A 25,647-nucleotide genomic window follows, 5' to 3' on the forward strand; every position below is an offset into this window, starting at 1 on the left:
AGAGACAACGTGCTGCCCGTGCTGCCTCTCTCTCTGAGCCTGCCCGATCGATCAAGCAGCCTGATCGAGCTGGGTAAGGGGGCTACATGGGCTAGATCCCCTTGCTAGATCCAGAGCTTTGGTGCTGGGTTGCCCTGAGTGACCATATTAAGACAAGTACAAAACGGCATGAATGAAGGCTCAACTACAATGGACTTCTTGGCCTTTTATGGCTTGTTCAGGCTACAGTCGCGAACCAAAAGAACAAAAGAACTGAAAATTGAATCAATGGTTACCTATTGAGCTGCCCCCAAATGAGTCCATCAAGGAGGGGTGGCTAGCCAAAGGGGCGGAAAAGTCGAAAAAAATCATCGAGAATGGGGTGCCCCGCGTGGTTTCGTGAACGCAAATTTTGAAATGCGACAGTACTAATCATAGATAACTTCATATATTTATATTTATATATATATATTATGGTTTTCTATGACTGAGCCCCATCTACTGTTTGCGCACTTGACCCGCTAGATGGCGATTTCGAAAGTCAATATGGCTTTAGCTACCCTTCAGACACCCTTAGACGTATTTTGATTGATTCAACCACCACTTTATGGGCCACTGTTTTCACTTTGTGTTGAAAAATACATATTTTGATTCTGGTGATGTGATTGCAAATAATGATGCCTGAAGAGTAACTTAAGCCTTAGAACTAACCCTTCAGGCACAAGCATTAACAAAAATATGTCTGGTTTGGATCTGGGAGCCATGTATACTCATTGTTTCGGAACGGAATTAATGACTGAAATTGAAGACTCAACCGCAATGGTGCACTGACCTCACTGTCGTACTCTATTAATACAGGGCACTAATTCAAGCCATGCTAGTGCCAAAAAGGAAAAAAAAGAAACAGATAATGGGCAAAGCTAATCCCAGCCGTCTGCCCACACGGCCGGTGACTCATTACTTATCTGGCTGCAAGAAAATAATGGAACCTCCTAAATCCTTATTATTACACAAGTCAGGTACTAGATTATCATGTATATTTGCATTTCTTTTTAATTTAAATGAAGTCCGTATTTAGAGGCCCGAAGAAAACGTGTTCTCATTATCTATATTTGGCACTGGTCTTGGTCAATTCCCGACACATCATAGCATCCCTGATTGAAATCTGAAGCGATAAGAACTAAGGAAGTATTTTACCGGATCCAGTGGCTTCGATCGATCGGGCAAGTCATCAGGATGAGCGAAGACTAGGAACTCATTCAATGCAAAGATTGGAAAGTGAATCTTCAGAGGTGAACAATGTCGACCTTACCGTGCAAATACGGCACCACTTGTTTTCGGCTCAATTGGACTCACCTCGCCCGTTTTCGACATGAGCACCGTGAGTTAGATTTATTTTTTTTCTTCTAATTATTGAAACATATATTCGCCATCGGTCTTAGAAGGTGAGAAAAACGTTGGAATGAAGTCATAGATAAGTAGCTTATGAAGTTGAGAAGGAGAGAAATGAGATTTTGACTGAGAGGGGCTTAGATAATACGATTAAGTAGTTCGTACACAACAGTTCAGTTGAATCGCGTGATATCTACACCCGTACATCCGCCTTGGCCTGACTGAGAGGGGCTTAGATAATACGATTAAGTAGTTCGTACACAACAGTTCAGTTGAATCGCGTGATATCTACACCTTGCGCATAACTGGTCATTTCAACTCTTAGCATTCCTCTCGATTCTCAATACTAACATAAAACATCAGTTATCTCGTGTTTCTGTTCGTGGGAATGTTTCACACTATTGGTACAATAAAAATTTCACTTCGATTTCTTTGGTTTTAGGGCTCTCCCTCTCTCTCTTTTTTATGAATGAGATTTCTTTGGCATAAATATATGGAAATAGATAGTGAGTGAAATGCATTCATTAGTTCACTCACAACATTTATCATTTTATCATACTCATCAGGGGTGGCCATCTTTATTTTTGGACACTTTTGTCCACCCTTGTTCAAAAGTGTTCATTGGTGGCGCCAAAAGCAAAATATCACTCTTGAGCAGGGTAGGCAATATTGAGAATCAGCTTGACTTTTGGACACCAAGTAGACAAAAGTGATCAAAAGTGGACAAAACTGCCCTAAAGTGGACAAAAGTGAACTAAAGTGGGCAGAATGCTTCCATAGTAAGTACTATTGTCCAATAGGAGGTTGAAAAGCACTACCTTTTAAACCCTAAATCATGTTATTTCTTTACCTAGTCTAGATGCTAACAAGCAAAAAGAATCAAAAATTAAGAAAACCAAAGCTTTCTCAAATTACATAAATATGAAGTAACAACTAGCCTTTGACGAAAACATACACATAATTTCATGAACTTTTTTAAATTTACAAAATATATACAAAAATGTGTTTTTGAGATCTCAATTTATTATCTAGACACAATACAGCTTTGTTAAGTCAAAACAAATTTCATTAACATATTTTGAATGTTAAAAGTCCAAGCCACACTACAATCAGGGAATTTGATGGCTGGGTAATTTTAAGTAAAATGAAATCTTAAATCTAAAAAAACGCTTAGCAGCTGTATGTCAAATATCCAATTATACTTTTTTATATTCATAAGGAGTATATGAATAACATTCTTATTATTCAATTATTCATCTAAAAACTAAGATATATGTGTCTTCAAAAAACAAAGTGGTTCTTCTCATTTTCTGACAACAAACTCATGTTTAAAAGCTAAAAAACTTACCTAACAATATTTAAAGTAACTTGCTTAAGGAAGAAAAACCATAAATGTACAAAAAATATGTCATTGTTAAATCTTAGCAATTGGTCAAGATGTTCAATTTTTGGTAGCGGCGATTTTTTAGAGGAAATCCCAAATGACTGATGATTTTAAAGAAAAATATTGTTGCAAAAAAGTTAGCAATGTTGAATAATTGAAGCTAAACAACGAGAACATAATATTTAGCTATACCAGTTTTTAATGTTTTGCATAAGCTATATTGTTTTTAACAATTGAATTAACAATTGGGAGTCAATTTCAATTGACTTAATGAGAAGGAAGGATGTGTAGTTTCATGCAGACGTTTTCCAACCGTTGGTACGAAAATAATCCCCAATACTAAAAGGAAGAAGTAAGTCTCTAGAATTTGCCATAGTCAGACCTTTTTCGTATTTATGCTTTTATTAACCTTCTCTCCACAGTTGAACGTTTCTTGACGGAGATCCGAAACGGAAAGCATGTGGAAGAGCTCCTTCAAGGCATGAGTGAAAAATCGATGGAAACAGTTAAGGAACAGTTGCAAGTCATTCAAAGTTTGGAGATTAACCACGGGCATTCTGATACTGAAGATGAAGCAATCGGTTCGTTAAGAGAATTACATATTGATTCATCATTTGATGAGGTCCTTTCCTCCAACGATCAAGAACCATCAGAGACCACTGAGACGAATTCAAAGGCGGACTCAGATGCGGGTGCGGATGGTGACCATGACAATGATGGTGATTCCTTGGTTTTGTCAGAATCTGAGACCGAAAATGAGAGTGTCGCCTTAAAAGTTCCGCCTTGGAATCAGTGCTTCAATCTGGAGACCCCATTATTGGTCAGAGGAGTAATTTCAGAAATGAATTTGGAAGATCTCCGTGGAATAATTCGCATCCTACCTTACTATCAGGGCCTAGACGATATAAGTTTTGATTTTGAAGATGTTGTGAACTCCTCTCATTCCACTGTGTTTCTTAAAGTAGGATCGAGTGTTTTATTCCTGAAGGATGCTGCTAATGTTTTGTGCGCCAAACGTGTAATTGGAAACTCCAATGACTTGATCAGTGTTCCAACAGTGCAGGATGCCCCTTGGCCTCATGGTATTGTTGTTTCCATCCACAGGCAATACATGTTTGCTTCTCTGAGATGCCCCGAAATGAAAACCGAGGTTCGTTTAGACTTGCGAAAAATTTCAGAGTTTGGCCTTCCTTTGAAATGCGGAGATAAAGTAAACTTCCTAGAGGATAAAAAAGCTGGAAACCCGTCTGCATTGTGTGCTCAAGTGTTACATTACGAGGCAAACCGTTCCATCTCGGAATTGAACGCGTTCGTGGATTCATGTCTTTCATCATTGCAGAGTTCCAAGTCGACCTTAATGGTCATGGAGCTCTCGTCTCTAGACTCCTTTTGGCAATACTTTGGAGGTCTGAAATTCAACAAAGAGATTGATTTGCTTTGGAAGATTCTTGAGTTTCTCACTCAATTCTTCAAACTGACTACGCCCAAGATGAATCTCGACCACGTGCTCGAAATTCTGGCCCAACCATCCAATGTGATTAACCAAATCAGTCATTTGCCATCAGTAGTGAAGAACTTCCAAATGATTTTTGAGTTTTGTGAGCAAATCGTTGGGAAGTGTCCCCGTAGTGTGACAAAGATTTTACCGTTGATGCAAATGGCTCCGAAGCCATTCATGGAAAAGTTGATGGTGCAACTTGTTAGCCAGGGTTTATCGTGCCCCAAGGATCCTACAGCTCTCACCGATATCAAAAAGGTTTCCCGATACCTAAATTGTGGCCATGAGTATCGTTCAGCCTGGTATGAGGATATTTCCCAAGTCATTTGTAACGAGCCATGCACCAAATCAATGATGTGTACAAACAATCATCCTTGCCTAAAGAAGTGCGGTAAGCCTCATGAGCATGCTTCAAGATTGTGTGGAATCAAAATCGATTATTGCTTCCCAGATTGCCAGCATCCATCGCCCAGGAAGAAGAAATGCGGTGAGAGAATTACCTGGAATTGTTCGTACAAGCTCAAATTTACTGGAGCTTGCGGTCATCCTTTACTGAGGAAATGCTCTGAAAAGAAAGAAAAAGTTATTTGTAGACACCCATGTGAGAATAAGTTCCGATTTTGCGGACATCGTTGTTTTAACGATTGTGGGAAGAATTGTGAAACTGGCGAATGTAATCAGTGTATCCAAGATGTTGCCTCCTTCCAAGAAAAAGCCCGACAAAAGGCTCGAGAGTTAAAAGCCAAACTTGGAAGGGAGGACTTTGTGTTGTGCGAAGTGTATCGCCCTGATGTCTTATTTTTCAAGGTTGAAGACCACGTGACCAAGTATGTCCAAGCCATGCACAATTGGAATCCAGTGGTCACTCGCATCCAGTCTGTAAAAAATTTGAAACGTGAGATTGCTTATGAAAAGTGCAAAGCTGAAGGGTTTGGAACTCTCGAAGACCTCAAATTCCACGGAACATCCGAAGAAGGCGTGAACAACATCCCAAGAGAAGGTTTCCGAGAGCCTGAAGCACAAGCTCGAGGGGGAGGAGCTCCTAAAATGTTTGGTCCAGGCATTTACTTTGCCACAGATTCATCCAAAAGTGCTCAAAAAATGTACACCAAGAATTCCAACAAGCTTCTTCTTTGCCAAGTTTTCTTAGGCAATAGTAAAGTTTTGCACGTTGCCAAAAACAGTATGAATCTGACCAAATTGCGAGCTATGCAATGTGACTCTGTGTTCGCCCCTCGTGGAAGTGCTGTGAAAAATGATGAGTTTGTGGTGTATAATCCGGACCAAGTCTATGTTAAGTACATCATTCACTTCCATAGCACCAAACCCACGCTTTATCTACCCTCTCCTGCTCCGATTGCCCTAGCCACTAGCTCTCGAAGGGTGCTAAAACCATCACGTCATATCAGGATATCAAATCCCGATGATTTATTGTATGGAATTGCCGAATCTGCGCTTTTTAGACATGACCCACAAACACGGGTGGCGATCAAGTCTGTAGAACATGTGACCAACGCCAAGTTAGAAATAGATTTCCAAAGCCAGAAGACCGACTTCAAAAAGAGAGGCATTCCTGACGACGAGGTTTTGGCCTTTTTTGAAACAGACTCCAGGGACATTGATAGAACTTTGGACAAGAACCTAACCCTACAAGACTTCAATCACTCTGTTTATGGAGGAGTTGTCCATTTCATGGAAAAGCCAAATTTCATGGCCGGTTATGGAAAGACTTTGATGCTATTCAAAATTATTCCTGGGAACGAATACGAAGGAAATGGTTACTCTTGGCTTAACTTTCAATCCAAATATGTGCAGTCTGATGAAGGTCCAAAAATAATTGTGAAGAACGCCAAACAATTCCATCCTTTCTGCATCTACCATTTGGAGTAAGCCGCTTGTGAATTTTTTTTGCTCTCATGGTCTTTTGAACGCATTCAACCAAGCTGTTATAGGCAAATTCCGTCGAAGAAAATAAAAGTTTTAAGAACAATCAAACGATGTTTTGGTCCCCCTTTGAACGTACCGGATGTAGAGCTCAAATACCATGCCTCCACCATTTTTCTCCAACAAGTTTAGCGCAACTCTCGTCTCTAAAGTTCAATATCAAGGTTCCTCAATTATATCCCAGAACACGCCGTGGTCCACCAATGGCAACGTCTTTTGTTAAAAAAATCCCTCAGAGTGTAGTGATCGTAGAGGTCTAACGTGCATTTTGCGAGCATCTTCAAGTCATTGTGATGCCAGGCTTCTTTCTCGGGTTCCTTTTTTGTTCAAATTGCCCTCCTCTATAGTGTTCGGAGAGAGTAGGTAGTTGTTGATGTAGTAACATCTTTTAAGACAGGCTTGGACAATTTTTTGACAAAAAATCCTGATTAACTTTATTTTTAAGGGCTAGTCAGATCCGTCAGCACTAATTCGTTGGTGGATCAAATGTAACATGAATATAAAGTTATGTTCAATGAATAAGGTTTTCTTCTTGAACTGCTAGGAATTCCATTTCCAGTAGCAGTGAAGAAAAAAAAGCAGTGAAGTAAAAAAGTAGACGTCAATTTCCACAGGAAAAGCACCCGCCAAGGTCAAGGTGGTAACAAAGGCAGGACATGGGCTGTCTCTTTTTCTCTCTGTGTGTTTCGAGCATCGTAAACGGTAATGTATTGATCATCCCTATTTTGTATCGTTCTTTTGTAGTTAGATTTCTCCCATTGTTGTGGATAGTTTTTCCGCTAATAAAGCAGTTGCTATAACCCGCAAATGGCGTTTAGACGTACATTCTTGGACACGTCGACCGACTTTTGGTACAAGTTCCTTTGAGACACTCAGGGTTTATCTCTTTGGTGACCATCTGTACATATTGCAAACAGTGTTCACACTAACAATGAGACTAAGTGGCATCTCGTCCTCGTTACCTTATGTCTATGATCCAAGAAATTGGCTTCAACGTTTGTTGCCAAGCCACACCTTAACCTCAATCTCAATATGAGATTGGGGGTGCTTTAGGGGTCATATTTCTTGACCCTTATTCCTTTGTTCGTCACACCATGGCTAATTCTTCCACCGACTTTGCCAAAACAAATCTATCAAACTTCGGCGTCTTATTATTCAGCATAGTTGAAGAACAAAGAAAGAGCAGTCTTACAGTCCACACTTTTGGGTATGGATCGAACACCTTCCAAAAAAAACCTAGTTAGATCGTCTGCAGAGACAGGGGCGGGAGGCGACTTGATGTTTGATCATTTTCTTAATTGATACGGTTGAATTGGCAAACCTCACACTTCTTGACTTTACAGGCGTCTTCATATTTAGCAAGTATCATGGTTTTCGTTAGTTTCATATCTCTCTTGTAAATTTGGCAAGCGTCATGAATTACGTTTGGCTGCACCAGGCTCCTCACTTCATTATTGCACCGTGTCGTACGCACCCGAATACTTTTTAAAATCAAATTGGAGATCGAATTTGAGCATGTTCGATGAAGAGAGTTGAAGATTGATTGGTTTTGGGTCATACGAATTTCGTCGTTCAGTCGGAGAATTTGGGCACTTTTGTGGAGAGGTAAGTGGAGTGATTGTATGTCTAAGGTTGCGTGTTCTCCCGTACATATATTTACGATAATGTCTTTGCTCTCCATTTCTCTGTTACCACGTCATATGCGGCATTCTACTTCTGTCCGTCTTCCCGTCAAGACCTCTTATTACCTTCCCAGTTCATTTTACTTTCATCATACGAATTACATCCGATATCAAACTTGGTTTACGATCATTCCGTGGCGCAGTCGGTTGCCCATTTGGTCCGTGGAGGTGTAACCGACGTGCAATTGTGAGATTCCCCGTGGATTCCAATTGGTTGGACATCGCCGGTCGACTGGTGGGTCGATTCTACACTTCTGATGGTTGGATTCGTTCTTGTGATTCATTTGTGGCTTTCCCGTGGTTCCTTTCCTGCTTAATTTGCGGAAACCGTGGTTGCTTCGGAGCCACCTGCCGCTCTTTTCGTGGCGTTTTGGACTGTGCGTTGGATAAGATTGGATTTGGTCATCAACAAGGTAATGGCTCCCGCGAATCTGTTTTGATCACCGAGCCGGCATCCCTTCCATCAACTAAAATATTACACGAGCGCATGAGTATACGGTTTTGTCATACAATTCTTCCGTTATTCCGATTATTTTATTGATTATCAATCATAATATCGTCAAACGGTAAATATGTCTAATCGAGAAGAGTTGTCGACCTTAAAGGCCTCTCGCAAAGGTCATAAGGGTCTTGCTACTCGAGCAAAACGGGCGACTCAGGATGCTCTCGATACGTTTGTGGAAGGGGACGATCCGTTTTACGTTGAATCAAAGCTTCGCATGTGGGAGGCCAGATTAAATTTGTACCGTGATGCCGAAACGGCCATTATGTGCCATTCCGCGGCTGATGAACACGATTGTGATCGGGATTTAGACGCACAGGAAGATCTGTTTGACAAAACGGCACTCAAGATCAGAGGGCTTCGTCAAGATTTTGATCGTTCTTCTCTTTCTCTTGTTGGCGACGGCCCCGTGCCTAGGCATGAATCGTAACCGGGTCTACCTCATCTTCAAGTCAAAAGACCTCCAATTTTGGAGGAGGACACGGATTTACGGTCGTTTGTCCAATGGTGTCCGTTGTGGAACAACTATGCAACATTGATTTCGTTCGTCAAGCGAGATCGCTCAACACAAGTCTCTTTATTTTGGGAGTGTTGTAGCCCGGGGTTCCTCAAAATTATTCACCATTCCTTGGGTATTAAGCCTGATACAGGTCGAGAAGTTGATGAAATTTTAAAAATCATCAAAGATCACTTACGGAGCCTCCGGAGCATACATCTTGACATGCGTGAACTGTTGCAAGTGAGACAACAGGACGGTCAAGACTACACCAGTCTGTGTGGTGTTCTTCGTGATTCGGCCGAATTTGCTGATCTTGCCAATATTACCCAGGACAACCTTTTGATTGCTCTTCTTCTTCAAGCGATGAGGAGTGAGGCTGATAAGGCCACAGTGATGGAACGAAATCCGAAAACTTTCGACGAGGCTCGCCATATCATCCTTGAGCTGGAGACCTCTCGTCGGGGAGCAAAGGGAATGTCTCCTTCTTCCTCACACATCAATGCAGTTCGATCCAAGTCCAAACACAAGCTTCAAAAGGGGAAATCTACCCCAAAACTCCCTGCTAGGGGTACAGATTCTTGTTTTTACTGCGGCCTGTCATTTCATGTGAAGGATAAGTGCCCTGCTAAGAACAGTGAGTGTCACTTGTGCCATCGGATTGGACATTGGGACAAGGTTTGTCGGTCACGAGTTCCTCCCAAGGATCGGAAGACTCTTTCACCGTCTGAGCCTCGGGTGAATTCGTTAAGGTTACGCGTTGCTTCTTCTGCTTCCTCCCCTGTGACCAATGCTGTCGAGGTGTTGATTACGCCGAACGGTTCTGTGGAAAGTTCAATCAGAATTACCTTCTGCGCGGACACAGGTGCTGATATTTCAGTATTGGGTTTGTCTCTTTTCCGTAAGTCTGGCTTGGATAAAGTCACTTCACTTAGCGCGATGGCTGATCAGGTCGTAGGTGTTGATGGGAAGCCCGTCCGCCAGCAAGGGATGTTTACCGCTACATTGGAAATTGATGGGGTACTTGCCCACAATATTCCAATCGTTGTCTGCCCAGATTTGACCGACGCTTTCCTCAGTTTAAAGGCTTGTTTGGCTTTGTCGATCATAGGTGACAATTTCCCTTATCCCAAGATCGCGGTTAATTCCCTCGTGTCCACACCCCAAAAAAAGGCTGATTTTTCAACTCCTTCATTATGGGTTGACATGGAGTCTTGGATTTCTATGCTACCTAAACGGATCACGTCCGAGGTTCTGACAACAGTGGATTCCAAGTTAAAGTCCGTATATTCTCAGGTCTTTGAATCCGACTCACTTCGTCCTATGGTGGGCCCGATCGTTGGGGACCCAATGGTGATCCATCTAAAAGATGACGCCAGGCCATTCTCAATCCACGTGGCTCGACCAGTCCCATTTGCCCAATCCGAAAACTTGAGGACAATTTTGGATGATTTGGTGAATCAGGAAATCATATGTCCTGTCGGAGATGTTCCAAGCATGTGGTGTCATCCCATCGTTTTAGTCCCAAAGAACGATGGTGGTGTGAGACTTTGCGTGGATTTGACTCGCCTCAATTCTCAAGTGAAGAGGAGCATCCACCCAACGAAGACCCCAGACCAGGCTATCTCTGGATTTAAGCCAAACCAGAGATTCATCGCCAAATTAGACCTTGTTAAAGGCTATTGGCAAATGCCATTGGCCAAAGAGTCCCAGCCATTGACGACTTTCCTCACCCCATTTGGGAAATTCATGTTCTTACGTTCTCCCATGGGCTTTGTCTCTACTGGAGACTCATTTTCGTATCGAGGAGATGCAGCAATGGCAGGCCTTGATGTCCATAAGGTCGTGGATGATATGGCCTGTGGATCCGAGACCCTAGCCGATTTGATACGCCGTGTTTGCCAAATATTGGAGCGTTGTCACACTTATGGGTTAACTGTACACTCCAAGAAAAGTATTTTGGCCGCTTCATCCATTGATTTTGTGGGATACCGGATATCTTCTGGAATGATTCAGGCCGATCCCACAAAGATTAATGCAATTCAGGATTTTCCTGTTCCCTCCACGTTGACGGATTTGCGATCTTTTCTCGGTTTGGCCAACCAGTTGGGAAAATTCTTACCCAACTTGGCGACGATAACGTCGCCCCTCCGGGGCTTATTAAAGTCAAAGAGCCATTTTCTCTGGCTCCCGGATCACAATATCGCGTTTGATGAGACAAAAAAGGCGTTGTTGTCTCCATCTGTTCTAGGAATGTTCGATCCCTCGTTGGAGATTGCCCTTTTAACAGATGCATCGCGACATGGACTTGGGTTCGCCCTGGTCCAGTTAAAAGATGAAATCCCAACTTTAATTCAATGTGGTTCTCGCTATCTCAAGGACTGTGAGACGCGATATGCGATGGTTGAGCTGGAGTCCTTGGCCATTTATTGGTCGATTCGCAAGTGCCATTTATATTTGGCCAGTGTCAACTTCAAGGTGGTGACTGACCATAAAAAAGGAAACCGAATCGTAATCCCATCTTTGGCTGTTAAGAAAATCTTAAAGCGACTCCATTCTAGTCATCAAGGTGTGGAAAAGACCAAAAGGAGAGCCCGCGAGATAGTTTATTGGCCCGGTTTTACGTCCGATATAGCTAACATTGTAGCAGCATGCCCCCAATGTATGTATTACCGCCCTTCTCATCAAGCTGAACCTTTAATTCAAGATGATCTTCCCTCAAGACCTTTTCAAGTAGCTAAGTCGGATTTATTTTCATTTCAAGGCCATGAATACCTGGTTTACAGCGATCGTCTGTCTGGCTATCCTTTGATGGTGAAGTATCCGTCCAGTCCCACTTCCTCGTCCTTGATTAAGGATTTCTTGCGGATTTTCTCTATGTTTGGGATTCCCAACGTCCTGCGAACCGACAATGGCCCCCAATTTGCCTCTCATCTATTCACACAATTCCTTGAAAGGTGGGGAGTGTCTTGGAAACCGTCATCTCCGTATTACCCGCAGAGCAATGGCCATGCCGAAGTTATGGTCAAATCCGTTAAATATGTTTTGGCGAAGACAGGCGGAGATCCAACGTCCGAGGATTTCGCGGAAGCCATGCTTGAGCTCCGGAATACTCCTTTGAGTGACGGATTATCGCCGGCCCAACGACTTTTTGGCCGACCACTTCGCTCCAGAATCCCCGCTACTGAAGGATCGTTCCATGACCTGCCTTCTTCTCAATCGGGTAGAACGGACTCTAAACGTAGTAGGATCAATGAGGCCCGAAAGGCACACTATGATTCCTCATCACGAAAGTTGGACCCGATTTCCATTGGTGCACACGTGTTCGTTCAAAACCCTCGTTCACGCCGTTGGGACAACACTGCTGTTGTTTTGAAACGATTCCTGCGTCGCTACCTCCTTCAGTTTGACAATGGTCAGAAGTCCTGGAGAAATCGACGTTTTCTTCGAATATCTCGCAATGAACAAATTGATCCTTTCCCTAGTTCAAATGATCGATCAATTCAGGAGGCCTCCGAATCTAAGAAACCTCCGAGGCGAAGCAACCGTGCCAAGAAGAAACCAAATTATTACCAATCATGATTTTAATCGATTTGTCACCCTTGTGTTGGTTTTGTCTCTGTGTTCCAAATCTGAAGGAGGAATTGGAGTGATTGTATGTCTAAGGTTGCGTGTTCTCCCGTACATATATTTACGATAATGTCTTTGCTCTCCATTTCTCTGTTACCACGTCATATGCCCCATTCTACTTCTGTCCGTCTTCCCGTCAAGACCTCTTATTACCTTCCCAGTTCATTTTACTTTCATCATACGAATTACATCCGTTATCAAACTTGGTTTACGATCATTCCGGTAAGGAATGAGTCTTGGTCCTATTTCTGTAGCAAGATTTTATAGCTCTATTCAATGCACTCCTCGCAAACACTTTTGCAAGGTCATAAAGCACAATACTCGATTGTTTTTTTTTCTTATTTCGGGCATTTTCTAGACTTCCGGAGGCCAAATTGCGAATCACTGAAATGGTTGTGAAATTGTGCCCCAACTTGAATGTGCATAATCCTTTTACAGACTTTTGAAGCTACAGGCAGAAGTGATATCGGTCTGTACGATCCGGGTTCGGTTCTCGATCCCGAATATTGCTCTACATACCATGAAGGAAGTCACCCCATGCGATAGTGACCTTAACAAGTACTTCACACAACATCTTTGGAAGCAGTCCAAATATTCCGTTTTGGATGACAACTTTACTAAAAGCTTGGCAGTTTCAATATCGATTACTAATGAATTGGCTAAAAGTGCAGACAGGCTACAGTAGTCCTTTTCAGTGAGCGGAGAAAGCGCCCTCTGCCTCCTCTAGGTGCGGACAAACAAACGAAGAAACGAGAAAGTCTGCTCTGAGATGCCAGACTTTGTCAAGATATTACCAAATGTGCAATTTATTGCCCAAGCACTGTGACACAATGAATAAGCAATCATCTCTTCTTGGACACGTTTCAAATTCTTTATAGGTAGAAATTCCGAAGTATTATGACATATATAAATAATTATTTTACACGAGGTTGTGAACTGCATGATTGATAACGCGCCAACACTTTGACAATCATCATTTCCAACCAAATAGTACTAGGAAGAGCACAGTTTCATAAGTTTTTTTTGTGTCTAGCTTTAAATTATTATTTTTTTAAATTTTTTTTTCTTCTAAACTTACCCAGTGGCTTGTTTAGCACAATTTAATGGAAAAAGATGATAATGGAAAAGTCGCTGCTATGCTGCAATATATACAATATGTAACTTTCTGTGTAGTCCTATTTGAATGTCAAATGTGTTTGTAATATCTTTTCAAGGCCATGATTTACTTTATCAAGGGCCTTGGAAGAATCAAGATAGACAATACCAACTGACTCATGCCTTTCCAGTCCCTCGATGACCTGCTCTAAATGCTCTTCAGTTGGGTAAACGTGCTAAAATGTGCTTGGAACCCGTGCTGGCTAGGAGGAAGGACATCATGGACTCCAAGAAATTCAACAAGTTTGAACTTCATGATCTTCTCAAACACCTTTGTAATGTTCGAAGTGAGAGAAATCGGTCTAAAGTTACTTGGGTTTGACGCATCTCCCCCTTTAAAAAACTGAAACACTGTGAGCTAACTTTAGTGAAGATAAAAAATTGCCCCGATTCAAGTCCCTGATGGCCGCCAAAGCATCTTGATCTGTAACTATGAGATTATCAAATTGCTCAAATTGACTAACCTTGTCAACACTCATCTTCAGAGCAATGAGCACCCTAGAGAACTGATCTCCAAGCATGTTAGCCATAGTCTCTACATTGCTAATGGCTTCCCCGTCAACCTTAAAAGACCCAACAGGGTGTTTCATTTTTCTCTTAGAGTTCGCATAAGAGAAAAATGCCTTCGGATTCGACCTGACCTCCTGAACCACCTTACTCTCAGTTTTTAACTGGTCATATTCGATGGAGGCCTTAATCTTACCCTGAACTATGTCCAAGTTTTTTGGGAGACTACCCACAACTTCTGGATTCGAAGGGCTCTTCAGCCTTTTTGCTAGTTTGCAACTCTTTTTGAACAAAGTCCTCCTACATTCTGGAAGTTTTGTCCGTGTACCACCTATCGGAACACATTCAGATATTGCTAAACTGGAGCAAACTTCCTTAAAGACTGAAACTAATTTATCAATGGCTGCGTCTATGGACGATTCCTGTTTCAGAATTGAAACCAGGTCAAGTTCTTCAAATCTTTCTATAATCAATGGCCAATGTTCATCTTTGAACTTGAACTTAGCCAGCCCTACCTTTTTGACCTGTTTTACTCTAGAGCACGCCGGCTTTTGAGTAATGGTCGACCCTATCTCAAGAACATAATCATCTGACAGATTACTAGGTACCACATGGACATACTGGATCAGATAAAGGTCATTGGAAAAGACCAAGTCGAGAACGCTATTCTCTCTAGTGAGATATCGTCAAGTATCAAGTTGGTCAAACGCTTAAATGAAATCTGGAAAGATTACATCGACTAGCATACTTATATCCACAGTCAAAGAAGTATAGTTCTAGAGTTTTCCACGTCAGTCTATATGCCCGAGAGAGACTAGGGAACCTGGATGCAAAGACGCGCGAGCTTTGACGAGTGGCTCCACTTCAAAAACGTAAACAATCAGATGAACTCAAAGGTTTCCAAACCCAATTTCAACTAATACACTGTATACAGGGTGACAACAATGACTTAGGGCACTTTGAAACGGCTTTAACTCTTCATCTATTGAGATTTCAGAGGTGACTCTCTTATGTTAAATCATTAAATATATACCCTGCTACAATTCACATTAAAAGTTTATTCGACGAATCCACCTCTGGCAGAAATTACAGCCTTCACACGTTTTCGCGCTGCAGTACAAGAAGCACGTATGGTTTCCTCGTCAACATTTTCCCATTCTTTCAATAAGGCTGCCTTGAGATCTTCAATGTTTTTGTACAACCGTACCCGAACCTTCCTCTCCAGTTTCAACTAAATACAAAAGTTGATTACATTGAGATCTGGAGAGGAAGGAGGCCACATTGTCTTGTCTCAAAAGTGCTCAAATTTGTCCTCGCACCAGCTCTGAACGAGTTTTGCTGTGTGGAAGGGTGCACCATCCTGCTGGAAACAGTAGGAACCCGTCCATTGTTGAGCCTGGATCCAGGGAAGCACCTTAGAGGCTAACATGTCCAAGTAAATGTGTTGGTTAACTTTAATACCCTCTGGAATGAAGACCAAAGAGGTTTTCTTGCCGCAATCAGTTACACCAGCCCACACCATTACAGATGCTGGTTTTTGCCGCCTGAATAATGTTCTCTCTTTCACAGGAACACTCTGAATGTTCCTGGCCAAAATCCGATCATTTTGACTGTTGAAAGTAGCTTCAACAGTCAAAAGCTTTTCATCTGTCCAAATCACAGAAATGTCCGTGGCCTCTTGAAACCACTTCTTGAGTTTTCTTGCTCTGGAGAGCCTCCTCTGGATAACAGTTGAACTCAAGATCTGTTTCTTTTGCATATGGTACGCAGTCATGTGCAAGTCCTCTTTGACCACCTTTCGCATAACTTCCCGGTTCACACCTGCCTGCCGAGCAATGTGTCAAATGGACCTCTTGCTGTTTTGACAAATTTTCATTCTGGGGTTTTTTACTAGTTTTGGTGTCCTCACCAACCTGGGACGACCAGATTTTGGCCTGTTCTCAACACTGTTGAACTGTTTGAACCTTTTAATAGTATATGACACAGTTCATTTTGACACTTTCATGGCTTCCAAAGTCTTTGCAATCTTCCTGCAACTGTGGCCTTCCTTATAAAGTTTTATGATGGCCTCACATTCTATTTTGCGACAAATCTAGACACTATACAAATAACAAAGTCAACATAAACAACAAGTAGAGGTAACTGGATGATATCCTTTTTGCATATGGCGGGAAATTCGAATGATGGAGTTGCATTTGAAGCTACTTTTGGATGCCCTAAAACATAGTTGTCACCCTGTAAGAAAGAGAACTGTCATGACAAATTCCATGGAATATTTACTTCATGGATACTACGGGAGGGGAGGATGGACTTTTGGGATTCTGCTTTTCGGGCTGAATGATTTTTGTCTTTTTATTGTTGGGTGTTTACCCTCTCATTATTACCATTATGGTTCTTTCTTGCGACGGATGTGTCATTGGGCTATTGGTAATCTACTGTAGATTTACAGGTTTACATGATGACGTTTGTTCTCTACTACAATGTCTTTTCAATGGAAGTTTTGGGTTAGACCGCCGCTCGAGGCGTCATATCCATCCACTTACTGTACTTAGAAAAATAACAATTGATAATAGATGGATAGAAATGTAGATATGAGAGATGATAGATGATATGAGAGATGATGGATAGATAGGAATATAGATATAAGGAATATATCATGGATAGATAGAAATATAGGTTTAAGAAACAGGTTATGGAAAGATTGATAGAAGAAGAGTTAGATATAGTTATTTCAATAGATATTTAAGATGTTATCGCTTTGGCAGGAGCTGTTTTGTTGAAAGAAGGTTTACCGAGTGTTTTGATTGAACTCGCAGTTGATGTGATCGTTTTTTTTCGTTTGTCTGATGCATGCAAATCTGAAACATGGCCCTATCCTCTTCAAAATTGCTCGTCATCAAAACTCACCCTCTAATGTTTTCAAGTCAATTCGATATCCATGATTTTTTGCAACGTCGTGAAAGAGACGAAACGTGTCTTTTCTGAGGCAATTGGATCAGTTCAAAATGTGGCCACTGGAGAAGTGTTTTTGACGGGGGTCACAGATAAATTGGAAACTTGGTGAAGAGACGTAGATGACAATTTGATTGTTTTATGTTCATCTTAATTAGCAATGGGTTTTCCCGTCGCCCGAGCACAAGCCAGCGCTCCTTGCCTTCCACATCCTTAGGTGTCAACAAGAAAGGTCGGAACTTTGGATCGTCCTTGGGCTTTCCGAGTCTTAATACTGAACACGGTGTTCAAAAAGCCCTATCAAGTTTCCAGAGAAATTCCCAAACACAAATTGGCATTTTTCTACCTCAAGAAATCATAGGGAGCAACTTTAATTTTATTGTTTTATGGAATTCTAGTCCACATAAAAAACTTACAAACCTAAAAACATTATAAAAACTAAGATTTTAAAAAACCTACTCAATGTAAATTAGAAGCACACTTAGTTAGCTCTTGAATGTATTTTACGATATCATCTATTTCACCGCTACTTAGTTACATCGGATTTAGTGGTCCAAATTTTATCGTTTTTAGCCCCAAAGTGCCCCGGTTATATGTTAATTCAATTTCCCAAAGATATAATATCGATTTTCACTATCGCAAAAATGAAAGATTATTTTTCCATTTCTTGCATACTTTCAAATTAAGTTAAAACCTTGTACAACCATATCTAAAACCCTCAAAAAGCAGAGTTTTGAAAATTCATTTTTAAAAGCGTCCAAGGTACATTTGTTGAGTGGTCACTGAAAATTTCACAAATATCAATGAAGCCTTAAAGAAGCTATTTTCAATCAGTTTCAACAAAGTCTTCAAGAAACGACAAAATCTATATCATTGTCTGTTGTATGTACCGTCTTCAGAATTCAAGTGAATGCATAACTAAGTGTACACATGATGATTGTAAAACATATTTTCAAAGATTACACTTTTAGTGTGTTTTAAGTGACATTATAAAGCATTTTTAGCTATTGTGAGACTATGTAAGAAGAGGAAAAATATTCTTTTGTATTCGTGATATTGAAAATCGAAATTAATTCTTTTGGAAATTGAATTAACATATAACCGGGGCATTTTGGGGCTAAAAACGATGAAATTTGGGCCACTAAATTCCATGTAACTAAGAAGCGGTGAAACCGATGATATCATAATTTATATTCAAGAGCTAACTAAATGTGCTCCCAATTTACATTGAGTAGGTTTTTGAAAATTTTAGTTTTTATAATGTTTTTAGGTATGTAAGTTTTTTATTTGGGCTATGATTTTATAAACCAATAATATCAAAATTGTTCCCCATAATTTTCTGAGGGAGAAAAATGCCAAGATGTGCTTGGGAATTTCCATCAAAACTTTAAAGGGTATTTTTACCACTGTGTGGAGTTATCTGTTTGGAATTGATAGCTCCAGGATTCCGCATCTTCAGCACTTCGAGCATATTTACCTTGTGCTTGTCCTTTCAGTTTCAGATTTTCCTTGTTTTGCCCCTCTGATGTTCTTTTTCCGCTCTTCTTTCCTGCCGATTTCAGTAGCAACCCCGTCACGTCGTTCCCTTGGCGATCACATTCGCGTAGGATAGTACACGGTTCTTTGAGCAACTTTTAATAATGTTATACTATGTACTGTGGCTTCAGGCATGAAGGTCTTGTGTTCCTTGCATAGACTCTTCACACGGTTTTATTCAACCATCTAGGTGTTTGTATAGTTTCTTGATTTCCAATAATTCTCCAATTTGTTGGCGGTGTTCTGCAATGACTGTTTTCTATGCCTCATCACTTTGACCATCTCAACCTCCGGAACTTCATATTGAAGTCTCTTGTCGCTACTTCTTTCGATGCTTCTTTTCCTCCGTTTGGTTTTTGTCTTGAGGAGACAAGAGATGGTCTATCAATGTTATAGGTGCTTCGGAATCCTTCGACATTTTGTTGTCTTAGTCCTCTGCATCAAGGTCATTAAGTTGTCAAATATGCGAAGTTGAAGAAACCTGGAAGAGCAAAGACTTGAACGCCCGTCCTCTCGGACTTCTCTCTCTCTCTTTTTTTCTTTTTGCTATTAAAACACGCTTATATTGCTAGGGGTATGGAGTTGGATATATTTTTGAACATGATTGTAAATGCAATGAGTTCATTTACCGATCAAATCGATAAATCTTTACATTAATGTTGGGAGTGCAAAAGAAAGGTATAGGCTAATAATGGATAATGCGAATGCTAGATATTTACTCCAAACACATGATCTAAAGCGCTTATCAACAGAACCTTCGAATCAATTTATATTTACATATAGTTTTCATGTACACCTTGCTTTCCATTTCTGCGTACTCAGTACCCAAAATTAGTTGAAATATCAAAAAGTAACACACGGTGTTCAAAATGCCCTGTCAAGTTTTCAGGGAAATTCTCAAACATATTTTGGCATGTTTTACTTGAGAAAATCATAGGGAACAACTTTGATTTTATTGCTTTATAGTGTTTTAGCCCACATGAAAAACTTAAATGCTAAAAAACCTTATAGAAAATAAAATTTTGAAAATCCATTCAATGAAAATTGGGAGCACACTTAGTTAGCACTTGATTATAAATTATGATATCATCTATTACACCGCTACTTAGTTACATGAGATTTTTCAGAGGTCCAAATTTCATCATTTTTGGCCCCAAAATACCCCTGTTATATCTGGATTAGATTTCCCAAAGAATTGATATTGATTTTCAAGATCACAAAAATGAAAGGTTATTTGTTTTCTTTTGTTCATATTTGTACTGTATTTTTTTTTCATTTCTTTGCCTTGAGCCAGATATGTTGCTAATGTGTATTTGTCATGATCACTGGACATAATATTGCGCGGACCAATAACAAGCCCTAATATTGTTCGTGAACCTAAATGAAGTTTAATAATTAATAGAAATTCAGATCCGGGTTGGCGTACGCAGTGCTTGTTCTTGTTCCCCAAATCAAAGTGGCCAAATTATTAGGCTCCTCTAGATTGTCTCGTCCAGTCATTAACCCAACAACCATTCTAGAAATTAAGCTCCATTTGCCTTTTTTCGCTCTTTCCTCCCTTTCAGAGGATAACCAAAAATCAGACTTAATATCTCAACCCTTACAACATGTTAGGTGCGAATTCAGTCATCTTGTGGGTTTGGATCATGGCTCTCGTTATGGTCGTTACACCAGCCACCGTTGTTAAGTATGAGGTTCCGTCCCAAGAAATTTACGGGGGTGAGGTTCAAAAAAATTCCAAATACAAATTTTCTCATGTTTTTTTACTGCAACCACTTGTGTCTCCAGGTCGAACATTTCAAGCCATCTCATTTACCCGGGAATCTACCTTTCTGTCTTGTATCAGTTCTATTCAAGAAACATGCTTGGTCCAAGTTCGAAAAGCTCTTCATTTTGATGAAAAGTCACAACTTTGCGAATGCGGGCAATTGTCAAGATATGGAGAAAGTGTTGCCGGGTTATTGGTTAATGAGCTGCCTGGAGTAATTGTAGCGGATACTTGGTCTATTTCAAAAACAGGTTGGTATATTTTAATCTGTTCCTTCCTATAGGTTTCGGGAATGCCGAAAATAGGAATGGATGGAAGTTTCATCCGGGAGTTTCAAACTTGGAACAACAAGCACAATACTAGGACATGTACACTGTTCAAGGAGTACACTTTTTGAGAGTTGAAGGCTTTGAGGAGTATCGCCCTCTTTTCAATGGAATTACTTGACTAATTTTTTTTTGTGAAGTGGTAAAATCTGCGCTTAGTAACCTTATTCAAGTCCGAAGAATCCAATAAAAAATGGTTATTTAATCGTGGTTAGAATATTACCCACAAATACAATGACAACAATTTTGTTGAACAACAAAATGGCCCCAGATCTGTGTATATTTGTTTCAAATTTGCCTTAAAATGATATCGTTCAATCATGCGTTGCTGCCAGATGGAATGTCAGTTATGTTAAGATATAATGTAATGTGAAAATGTGTCATAGGATTTAAGCGATATGTTTACGGAACACAACATTAAAAGCTAGAAATAGAGAATGGACATAGAATGTCTAAGACAACATTGATTTGAATACGTGGGGTCACCAGGCCCGCTGGTTTAGTTATCTATCTTGTTCGGAGGTGAGGCCACCATACTATCTGGTGATGCGGCCACTATGTTCGATGATGTGGATACCATGTCCAATGGTCCTATTTCCAGGTACAGCGGTGCGGCACTCTTGTCCGCTAGTACGGGTCGTCCTTGGCAGGAATTTCAATTGGAATTTGGCTCGTTTTAGAGTTAACTGAGATTAAAGTAAGACGCACAAAACAAACGATGTTTTTTCTAAGGTTTGGGCAAGTCATCTTTTTCCGCGATTTGTAAATAATAACTTGAATTATTGTTTTATTTTTTGTTGTTCAAAGGAAAAATGAACTTTGGTGTGCTTTTAACCGACTGAGCAATATTTCTGCAAAAAAGAAAAAAAATGTAAGGCGATCTGCGACCGAGACAAGCTTCAAAGTACGCGAATTCACAGTCAAAGTACCAAGTCAGATTTGTTTTATTTTGGTTTAGCTTTTCACAGGCTTTTCTAACCGCAAGATGAAATGCAATCTCCAGTACTATTAAAATGAAAGTTTATAATTCGTCCCTTTATTACCTTTCAATCTTTATATGACATTTGGTCTAGCAATGAATTTGAGTTGGCAGACCGAGCTAGTCCATGAATATAGAGTTGAACCGGAATGCTACCTTAAAAATTGTCCAAGTCTGACTGGAAAGATGCAACCGGATCAACAAGGCCTACGTATTCCCTACGAATATTAGAGGGAAGCAAATTAAACATTGAAGGAGCCCGAGAAAGAAGAGGAGTGGACTTCAGTGTTCGAAATAGCCTGGATTCTCGAGGGCTTGAAGGTGCTAAAGCCTCTACGGTCACTAGAATTGACCCTAAATCCTGGGTTGGGACAAAGCTCATGGATACTTTTGAAGACGGACAGTATCAGATACCTTTCGTACCTTCTCTGAACACTGTACAGTCCCAACTTTTTTAGTCGCTCCAAATATGAGAGCTCTCTCAATCCTGTGATGTTCCTAGTGAAACATCTTTGGACTTGTTCGACCTTTTGCAAACCTGCTGAACTCAGTGGAGCCCAATTGGGAGAAGCATATTCAAGATGTGGCTGAACAATCGACTTGTACAGAGTTAGCATCGTGATGCTATCTCTGGACTTAAACGGACGATTTATTCAACCACACATTTGAAAAGCTTTTCCCACCTTCAACTGAATATGCTCATAGAACTTTCCATTGTTTTGGAGGACTACACTTAGATCTGTCATAGATGAGACCTGCTCAATATCTTTACCTCCATCATCTACGAGTAGAGTATTCAAAGGAGTTGGCCCAAAGGTCATTGAGCGGAATTTCTTATAAGGTCAGTAACCCAAGATTAGGTCCTTTACCAGGCTACAAGAATCTTGGCAATATCTACTAGACACCAACTTTGTATCTTCAGCATGAGAAGGAAAACTGACAGTAATCTTTTGAAACCTCACCGTCTTATTCACTTATATTAAAATTTGTTAGACAAAATTCCTTTAAATTATTTTTTTCCGAAAATCTTTTACTACGGCCAGGTCTTGCAAAAAGACTCGTCTTGCGAAATTGTAAGAAAAAATGATTGATTTTGTCTTGACGAGTCCGGGCTCGAGTCCTTTCTAAAAGACTCGAGCCCGTCCAATATCTCCAAAATCGAGTAAAAGAATCGAATGCACTCGGACTCGAGTCCGGACTCCACCCAACATTAGTATTTCGCCATGAGAAGTCCTTGGTCAAACAGCCTTCCCAAAGCACTCAATAGAAAAGGCAGGTAGTGCTACTATTTCATGAAAATACGACGAGGCTTTCGTCACTCTTTATACACGAAAACAATAATTTTCAATTTAGATTTTTCCCGTTTCTTCTCCCTCCAAAAACCCAAGTCAATCGCCACCTTTTACCGTCGGCTCTTGATGATGTGCTCTCTCTTATTCGAATGGTTGATCGCCATACTGAGGTCCAACGTTTCCTCAGTATCGTGACCCATCTTAACCAACTCGATGTCTGAAAATCTGGGGCGAGCCAAAAATATTCAAAGATCTTCATCAATTTTTCTTGCAGATTATTCCCAATATGCTCCATCTTCTGCCGCGATAAAGATCCCATTACGAGGTTCTGTCTTTGACCTTTATCACCTCAATACCACAACACAGCCAAATCTGGTTCCTGTCAGTATAAGTGCTGACTTGGATTTTGAAGCCCAACAAGTAGCCAAATTGAGCAACAATTTGGTAATTCAAACCTCACTTTAAAAGAAAAGCTTAGGTGAAATGCTCCAATAGAGCAAAATTAGTACGAAACTCGACACTTGGTTTGAATATAGTGAGAAGAGGCTATAAAAGAGAATATTAAACCCATGAGCATGTCATCTAATCATCAAATCATTTTTCGTCTCTAATCGATACATTCGCCATTATTAATATGGCTTTTATCAGTGGGATGATATGCACGCGTACTATGCAGACAATGGGGTGATGACCCTTTTACCGATAATTAGTACCTCGTAAGCTTTGACTTGACACATGGCTTCAACTCCAGTTCATCATATCTGTTCTAGGTCTATCAAATCAATCAAACAAGCTTTCTTGACTACTCGATTTTGGTGTGGTTCCACGCAAAAGCTTTGGCTCCGCCGCATTATATTTGGACAATATCCGAAAGTTCTATTCAGAGTAACACGTGGTTGGTCATGACGAGCATGGACACTCTGGAGGTTCACTTTCGAGACGTCGAGACTATCATATTCAATAACGTAACCATAAAGGAAAACACATGGATAAATATTGGTTACGTTTTTAAAGAGGGTAATCGAAACTTCTACGTTAACCTGATAAATCAAATCCCCACTCATAATTGGTCTCACTTCTTTGAACAGGGGTCTCCAAACTGTATCTGAACGGGGTGCTGCAAGGGATCGTTCCATATTTCGGCACCTCTTTGCTCGCTCCCTTCAATGCCGACTCCATCACATTGGGAAAATCTGGAAGTACTGCCTGCAGATGCTACTTAACCGAATTTGACTTCTACCTGATGGCCTTGAATGATTCAATGGTCAAGGCAGTGGTTCAAGGAAAAGTATTTTAAGAGGTTCTTGAAGTTTTCTGACTAAAGTTTGGCTTTTATTATATTATAAAATCAATTAATTATATTCTAAAAAACAATTTGCGCACAAGCGTGAAACAAACAGTCATACACGAATGTAAAATGAATAAGTATAATATTATTCAGAAAATAAAACATCTTTACTTTTTTATTTCTTAACTTTGTTCGATTATGGTACGTTCTTGTGCATAGTGTTGGCCAAGGATCAGGAAATTATCGAAAATTTGCGTTTTTGTACATCACTACCCGGCCAAGTAATAGAAGTGCAAAATTCAGCCTATCGGCGAGAATATTTTTTTTTTGTTTGATCCAGGAAAAAATAATTGCAACTTGTTTTGAGTTGCGAGTTGTTCGTGTGTCGAACTCTGAATGCTGCTTTCTTAATATTGTGTTTGTACCCGTGCTTCTTCATATAAAAAGAAATTCAAACATGCAATTATGACATCTATTCACTGTCAAGGATGCTATTTTACTAAATGCATTGGAATAAAGTTTAAGGGTGAACAAATGTCAGAAATCAAATTCGTACAAACAAATAAACGTATCTATAGGTATCAAATATTTTTCGATTCATAGCGTAAGTCACAATGATGAACATCTGCACTTACATAACAGGGTTTCTGAAAATAACCTCATTTATGATTTGCATGCCTATTTCTGATCTCCATTGATCGTTATATACTCGTTATAGTTCCGAGCGTCATGGTGTCCCTAATTGAATGAGCTTGTCTTTGTAGTTGCTCTTCTTTTTGTACATCGATACTTTATACGATATATTCCTGAAACAAGAACCTTGATTGCTTTGCTTTATGTGCATTTTTAGCATGATCATTTTGGCCAAACAATAACGTAACGGGAGGAATCTTTTTCAATTCTTCAAACTCTAGATTAAAGGCGTTGGTACGTCATGACTCATGAGTGGAGTATTAGCCGTCAGAAAAATATGCTGCTTCCTTGGTCTTGTTCGTTTATGATGTGGTTACATCCTATCATCTTTCAAAACAAGTAAAGTAGGATCGTCACGCACTACGTATAATCCAAATTCGGCCTTTTTCTGTCGAGGTAAGAGGCGCATGTCTGCGGATGAAACTGAGTTGAGATGAAATCAATGGCCGTATCCGATAAGCATGTATTGCAGTACATTTAATAAGAATCCTTAATTTAGTGCCATACCTTAGAGATTTCAACATGACAATCAAATTCATAGGATTGAGCTTAACCAAACGTGTTGACTTTTAGAGTGATTGGAAATGTCCATATTTCAAGATATAATTTACACGATTTATCCGCCACTTTTAGGCGTTGATCGA

The 25,647-nt window shown here is 40.3% G+C and overlaps 1 protein-coding gene across 4 annotated transcripts; it reads left to right on the top strand.

The window, feature by feature from the left end:
* Positions 1-864: 864 nt before the first annotated feature.
* LOC131879036 (uncharacterized) lies at positions 865-24,994 on the top strand. 4 transcript variants are annotated; one of them, XM_059225249.1, is made up of 7 exons: positions 865-998; positions 1,058-1,360; positions 20,272-20,376; positions 20,446-20,676; positions 23,297-23,466; positions 23,793-24,039; positions 24,111-24,994. In XM_059225249.1, exons 2-7 carry the CDS (start codon positions 1,279-1,281, stop codon positions 24,317-24,319), a joined length of 1,044 nt encoding a protein of 347 aa, XP_059081232.1. In that variant the 5' UTR covers positions 865-998; positions 1,058-1,278; the 3' UTR covers positions 24,320-24,994. The 4 variants fall into 4 exon arrangements, with proteins under 4 accessions (XP_059081232.1, XP_059081223.1, XP_059081213.1 ...); XM_059225257.1 differs by lacking the exons at positions 865-998; positions 1,058-1,360 and adding an exon at positions 6,812-6,899; XM_059225240.1 differs by lacking the exons at positions 865-998; positions 20,272-20,376; positions 20,446-20,676; ... (1 more) ...; positions 23,793-24,039; positions 24,111-24,994 and adding exons at positions 3,178-4,644; positions 4,705-6,248 and having other exon boundaries at positions 1,111-1,360.
* The last annotated feature ends 653 nt before the right edge of the window (positions 24,995-25,647 follow it).

Source organism: Tigriopus californicus, chromosome 1, assembly GCF_007210705.1.
Source record: "Tigriopus californicus strain San Diego chromosome 1, Tcal_SD_v2.1, whole genome shotgun sequence".
NCBI lineage: Eukaryota > Metazoa > Arthropoda > Copepoda > Harpacticoida > Harpacticidae > Tigriopus > Tigriopus californicus.

What these genes read in the sequence shown, in the direction of transcription:
- LOC131879036 (XM_059225230.1), top strand. Translation starts at nt 1,279, where the DNA reads ATGTCGACCTTACCGTGCAAATACGGCACCACTTGTTTTCGGCTCAAT. An exon ending in CCGTTTTCGACATGAGCACC is followed by an intron (nt 1,361 to 3,177) that starts GTGAGTTAGATT and finishes TTCTCTCCACAG; the next exon opens with TTGAACGTTTCTTGACGGAG.